At 40.2% G+C, this 7,004-nt stretch overlaps 1 protein-coding gene across 1 annotated transcript; it reads right to left on the bottom strand.

Moving 5' to 3' along the window:
- Positions 1 to 1,853: 1,853 nt before the first annotated feature.
- Positions 1,854 to 5,251, bottom strand: Spink7 (serine peptidase inhibitor Kazal type 7). The gene is given in 5 exon segments (XM_028890089.2): positions 1,854 to 2,108; positions 3,502 to 3,595; positions 3,598 to 3,625; positions 4,087 to 4,121; positions 5,044 to 5,251. Coding segments are annotated over 5 exon segments (327 nt in total). The 5' UTR covers positions 5,168 to 5,251; the 3' UTR covers positions 1,854 to 2,062.
- Positions 5,252 to 7,004: the final 1,753 nt, after the last annotated feature.

A 7,004-nucleotide genomic window follows, 5' to 3' on the forward strand; every position in this document is an offset into this window, starting at 1 on the left:
TAGAAGATCCAGAAGGGGACAGTGGATTAGGATCCAGGCCCTTCCAAAGCAATCCTGTGTTTTTTATCTGTTTCTCTCCCCTCTATCCTTCTATCTAAATCTCATCCCTCATTCCTCAAGAATACCCTGGGGTAAAATGTGGGAGCCAGTCTCCCAGCTGGTCTCACATACATCAAGAGAAATGATGTAATCACAGGCCAGTGGCTACCATTTCATGCACCTGTCTTAGACTAATCAGTTCCAGTAGCATTTTACATAATACGTGCAGAGCAGCAAAACATCTGAGTCACCTGAAAAAGTCATCTCCGGCAGAGGTGTAGCAAAATACAATGCTTTGCTATCTTCTCTCAATTCTCACACTTCAAACGACTGTTTATTTGCTCCTTTCCACAGTCAACATAGTGCCTTTTTTTCTACATCACTAGATCTTGAAGACACATGTAGAAGATCAGCCAATGGGTGGTTGTATTTCTCACCTTAGTAGGTGTCCCATGGCTTCAGACACAGAAAGAAAGTGAAAGCCAGGGACCTGGTCACCACCTGTGCTCACCAAATGGATAGAAAAAAAAGTGAGGCAGAAGCCTGGGTGCTGCACATCAGGCAGAGAATGAAGACAGTTTAGTTGTTCCATGTAGAGGGTCTTCAAGGATGGCAACGGAATACAATGGTGGTCGATTGGATAGTATTCCCTGGCCTCTAAAGGTTGTGGATTTATTTTCAAAGCCTGACACAAAACAGTCCTCTTTCCCTTTTGTTTTTAAACAACAACACCACCATCACCAAGGATAAGGCTCACTTCTGGACTGTGCAGGTCTACAGAGTCATCAAGTAATTTTTATCTTGTAAAATTTTTTTTTACTTAATTTATTATTTATATGTGTTACATAAGTATGTGTGCCTGTTTTGTGTGGCCACACATGTGTGGGCACACATGTCTATGCGAGTATGTGAGTGAAGGGCAATGGTTAACCTTGGCTTCCATTCCTCAGAGCCTCTGGCTAGGATCTGGGGCTCTCTGATTTGGTGAGACTGTCTGATCATCAAGCCCTGGGGACCCACCTGTGCCCACCTCCCCAGCACTGGGATGATATGCGCATATTATCACTCGTGGTTTTCAGTGTTGATGCTGGGGACCAAATTCATGTCCTTATGCTTGTGTGGTAAGTACTTTACCAACTGAACTGTCTCCCCAGCTCTGTGAGCTCTTTCAGCTATTTGAAAATTTATTTATTGGGAAAGAAACAAACTTCTTTGTCTCGTGGTCTGACTAGGTCTGTTGGTTGATAGCCGTGTGGACATAATTTAGAGATAAGTACAGCATGCCAACAACTGGACCTCTGCAGTAATGTTTACATTTTCTCAGGGGTAATAACTTTTCCATTGGTGTTCTATTGCAGATGGGCCCAGAGGCAACAGTATGCTTCTAGAAAGAAATGGGACAACCGCTTCTGTGGAAATAACTTCTTAGAATGGAAGAGGTTTGATTTATTGAAATATGAAAAAGAAGTGAAAATAAATACTGATATCATCCATAGACAGTAGTTACAGACTGGAACATTGGTATCAACCACAGACAGCAGTTACAGATTGGAACACCAGTATCATCCATAGACAGTGGTTACAGATTGGAACACCAGCATCATCCATAGACAGTGATTACAGACTGAAAGATGGGGAGGCACTTGTGTATCTACCTAGTACTTGTGTATCTGTGTGTAGACATCTTGTGTGTGGTCAGGGTGTGTTTGTTTTTGAAAACCACTCTGTGTTTATTGTCCAAAAGCTCTCCTGAACAAGAATTATCTGTTTTTTTAGTTTACCTTACCCATGAAACAAACAGAAGTAAACCAAACTTTCTGGAGAGATTATTTTTTATTCAGATGGGAAAAGAAGGTCATTTGACAGGGGACGTGAGTCAGTAGGGATGCCTGCACAGTCACTGAGGATGACTGGATCTAGATCTGACCCCACTAGAACATCAGCAAAGAAGGACAGTCTGTCAGAGCCCACACATAATGCACACAGTGGAGGTCTCATTGTTCTTTCTTTGTCCATGGAGATGTTAGCAGTGTCCTTCGTGAAGAAACTGAATTTTTCCATTACTCCTCCTGAGGGGAGACGTGATTCACAAGACTCAATAAAATCAGGAACACATAAAAGTTGAAAAGAAGTACAAAAATTATGAAGTAGCAGTGGGACCTATTTTACAGATAAGAACAAGACTGTGGTAGTACTTCTTTTCACAGAAAGGAAGACTGAGTTCCAGAACATCACGCTATTGCCACAGAGGAAGGGTTCTCTGCTTCAGTGATAACTCTATCCCAACCTACTTCTTCCACTGATCTCAGAGGGGAGAAGATCACCCAAAGCATTGAAAGAACAAGACTTCACAAAGGGAGATGAGGTAGCCCATCTCTCAGCTTTCTTTGGTCAGCAGGGCAATGAGGGAGCTGAATACTATACTACCAAGGAAGGACCTCCACCATGTCTCCTTCTGAGGGCCTCATGGCCTTGAACATGCCTGTTTCATGGTCCAGGGCTGTATATGCATCTATGTCAAAGAATCTTTCCTTCTGTGAAAGGAAACTTCCCAAACAGAAATGTGTGTGTAAACGTGTTTTCTGGGCTCAGGCTCAACTTGATATTTGAGCTTGCTAAGATGACCACAAAGGTGAAAACACAGGACATAAGTGTCTCAACTCACTGTGGCTAAAAGATAGGTAACAATGATAAAAAGTGAATTTGGTATAAGATAATAAGTGCTAAGTTTCATCTTACATTTTAAAAGGGTGATATTTACCTAATTACTATTCTTCTAAATGCTGTGCAGGCCAAACAAAGCCAAACACAGTACATAAACAAAGCATGTCCATGGGATTTTGATCCAACAATAACAGCCTGTATCTTTTATTTTTGAAAAAAAAAAAAAAAGGCAGACCAATCATTTTCATTGCCTGTTCTCCCTTAAGACTACTGATACTTACTTAGGGCCTGTAGCAACTTGAGAATGAAGTCCAGATGCATTAATGTTGTTCAGTGTTTTAGAAGTCATGTGAGATAGTGGATTCCAGACAATCAGTTACTCAGGAACCTTTCTTCAAATGGGAAGGTATATGGAACTCTACTTTCTAAAACAGTCACACTTGAACTTGGGTTTTGGGACCACTCCAAATGGCCACTTTAACCCATTTGGTGACTCCCGACTTGCCTCTAGGTTACAGGGACAAATATGAGCTTGAAAACTCATGACTTCCCAGAGTTCTTATAATTAGAGATATGTGGCGGGATAGGATCAGTTCAAGTTGGTGGAATAGCTAAGTTGGTGGAAAAGCTGGTCCAACTATGGTCTGATTAAGCTACAGTTGGATTTTTCTTCCCACCCTCTATTCTGCGTAGAAATAAGTAAACTATAAAGAGTTAAGAGGTGGTATCTTGGTAGGAGGAAGAATCTGCATAGAGAACATTGTTCTCAGATACACTCTCTTTGCATTTGGTACTCACAAGATCTCCGTACACAGCTTGCATTTATTCCCGTAGGTGATATAGTCCGAACCACAAACTGGCATGTTTTCTATGGGGCAGGGGATGGCTACACTGGGTACTTCTTGTATATGCTGCAGTCCAACTGGTTATACAGAAGAGAATGTCATTATTTTTTCTCAAACACCTCAAATATAACCATCTTGGATCAACTCTCCATGCTACAAGAGCTGAAGTCACTCTTGCCTCAGGTGTTCTGGTGCTGTTGAAGCTATTTTTATAAAGAGGACATTACCATTGTGACAAATACCAGTGGTGCCAGCACCCTTCCTCCTTTTGAATGCCACACTTGGTGAGCAATTGCTGAGCATGTCTGTGTCAGACCATTCACTTTAGCATTACGTGATTTCCCATTATTTTATATTTAGAACTCAGATAAGAGAAGTTCTACTATAATGCCCATTTACAAATGGAGAAGACAGTTCTTCACCTGCGTTGCTTTTCCTAAACATACAACATGATCCATGCATCGATATTTCACAAGTATTTGTTGACTAAATGATAGCCAATAGACACTGAAATTAAAATTTTTTTCAGCATACTTACCGTCGCTAAAGGGTGACTGGTGACTGTGGTCACTTCTGAAAGACAAATACAAGGAAGTATTAAAAAATAAAGCAAAACCAGAATTTCATTAATCAATGTAGTATTGTCTTTCGGTCAAAGACTTTTCATTTCTTTTGGCAATGAATCTCAGCAGAATCTCCATCATTCTGCAAAATAACAGCTGTTTGTTTAGAACTTGGATGGCCAATAGGCAAGCTCTTAAGTCAGGAAGGCAAATTTATTTATTCTTTCTGGAGCTTATGGTGTACTTGATAAAGTCAATAGCCACTGAGTCCTTATCACTGATACACTTTTTCTGTTAATCAACATGAAGAAATGAAAAGGGCTACGTGTGGTGATGCACATATTTAATCAAAGCACACTGGAGGCAAAAGCAGGCAGAGCTCTGTAAGTCCAAGGTCAGCCTGGCCTACATAGCAAGTTCCAGGCCACCTAGGACTACATAGTAAAACCCTGTCTTAAACAAACAAACAAACAAACAATCAAACAGAAAAGTATATGAGCGTCTTTAACGTGTTAGAAAGTGATTTTAACTAAACCTGTTTACACAGTTTAAAAGCTGAATCGTTAACTTGCGCCTCCTGGGGCAGTGTGTTTAACTTCAATCCTACCATATGGACTTCTGCGTCTCTGCACTGAGGAGTAGCCGTCTACGGACACAGTCGCAAGTATCCTTATGCAATAGAATTTATAAATAAATTAGGACCCTTTTTGTCCTGGGTACCAAGTAAGAATCCTTTTAAGAAAAGGCATTAAATCCCACTCTCTCAAAGTACAGCTAGAACAACTCTCCTTCCTGACCAGAACTGTTCTCACTTTAGGTCCATTTGATCTGATGATTTTATCAGTAGCTTAGATCCTAGGGGAAAATGTTTGGAAAAGAAAAAAAAAAAAAAACCTTCAGGACTGTATGTGACATTGTCTAATCCAACTCACCCGAGCTGTTGCAGAGACAGCTTGCTGTGAGGAGCAGAAGGAGACCCCCAAGGACCTTCATGGTGGAGAGGGCTGTGATGAGGACGCTAGTGATCTGAGATTGGCTTGAAGCTGAATGCACCATGTACCCGGAGAGGGATCATATTTATAGGGAAAGCTTTGGTTTCTCCACCTTTCCTGTGAGCTCATCCAAAGTCAGTGTTGGACCTGAGAGGCTCTCAAAGCGTGCCACACCCAAGTGGTGCTTCCGTACTTGGCGGTTAATTACTGCTTCCCTTCTCACCAATAGGGAGGTGACTTGAGGTGACAAGTATTTTTTCTGTCAGTTGCATAAGTAAGAACTGTTACTTACACTAAGCTCTTCACAGAAGAGATTAAGCACAGGTTTCTTCCTTATAAGACAAAAAAAATTACCAGCCTAGTTTATTTTACCTGAATGGAAGGTATTAAACACAGGCAAGGCATAGTATTCCTATATCGAGTTTAGGCTCCCGAGAAGATAAAGTTTTCTTTTCAAAGCAGTGAACCTATTAAGTATGCTGGGGTCTGGCAAATGTAACAACAGCTTTGGCATTTATGAGTTTGGAGAAAGGTGTTGGCATTTCCTAGCTATGAAACCTTGGGTAAGTCATTGGTGAGGCTGTGAACTTTTACCAGGCAGGAAAGCGTGACATATGACAGTTGCTTGTAATTTTGAGATTTCTATGACTTAAAGCTTGTACCTCTGTGAGTGGGTGGTCAGGTGATGCTGCTGCATGGCTGGCTATCTCTTCAGTTGCCAAATGGGCAAAGTAGTCACTGTTTAGAATGCTGTCCAGTGAGGTGAAGAAATATTCTAAAGGATGTCCCTTTCCATCAATGAAAGTCTTTTCCAGCTGTAGAGGATATGGAATGATTATAGTCATTCTTACTACGTCCCCTGAATGTCAGCACAAGAATGACTACAAGTTGTTGACAAACAGCAGAGTGTCTGTCTCAGAGCCTGAATGTCATCCCTGTCCCGTGGGGGTTATCATTAGTCACAACAGAGTTAAATGCCGTTAACACAAAAGCCTGTTTTAAAGCAGAATGTGTTTGAATATGCACTTGGGATTGTTAATATTCCCCGAGGAGACAAGAGTCAGTACTTGGATTGCCGGCAGTTAAACTGTAAACTGCATGTCCAGGCACAGTTGTCCAAGTGCCTACCATCAGTCTGCAAAGCTCAAGACATGCATGAAAACCCTGAAAGCAGTAGTAGATAAAGCTCATTGTAGTAAGCTTCATTTAGTATGTTCTGAAAAACAGCATATACAAATGACATGAAACAACTAATAAATGACATTGTATAACATTAAAATTTAGACTTTTACATATTTGGTGGGGGCATGTAATCTTGTTAAAAGCACTAAAATTGTATACCATGGATCTCATTTGAATTGTTCATCTAAAAGCCATTGAATACTGTTATTTAACTTCGAGAGACACCAATTCTTCATCTCTGAAACACAACTAATTTTACCCCATGGGATGTTTTGGACTCTTAAGTGAACCTTCACACACATATGCACACACACACACACACACACACACACATGAGGTGGGGGGCAGGTAACATGTCATGACAATTTGGTTGTATAAAAATCACAGAGTATAATTATACACACACCCAAACTATCATATATATACATATAATCTGTATGGATGTGCACTTACATATAGACATATATCAAAGTACATATATATTAAGTTCATTTCTTCTAGGACCATTTAAACAAGATAGCATTAAAGCACAGGATATATAATACAATTGAGAGCCATAGTAAACCTGAGACATATAAGACTGTACCTGAAATAACACAGTAACATACTGTTTTATAGTAAACTTTCTTTCATATAAGTAGAAGGAGTAAGTACTAAAATATTATATAAAGTATATAATACAACATATATTAGTTAATTACCCTCATTCATTATCAGGT

The sequence above is a fragment of the Peromyscus leucopus genome, chromosome 19, assembly GCF_004664715.2.
Source record: "Peromyscus leucopus breed LL Stock chromosome 19, UCI_PerLeu_2.1, whole genome shotgun sequence".
Taxonomy (NCBI): domain Eukaryota; kingdom Metazoa; phylum Chordata; class Mammalia; order Rodentia; family Cricetidae; genus Peromyscus; species Peromyscus leucopus.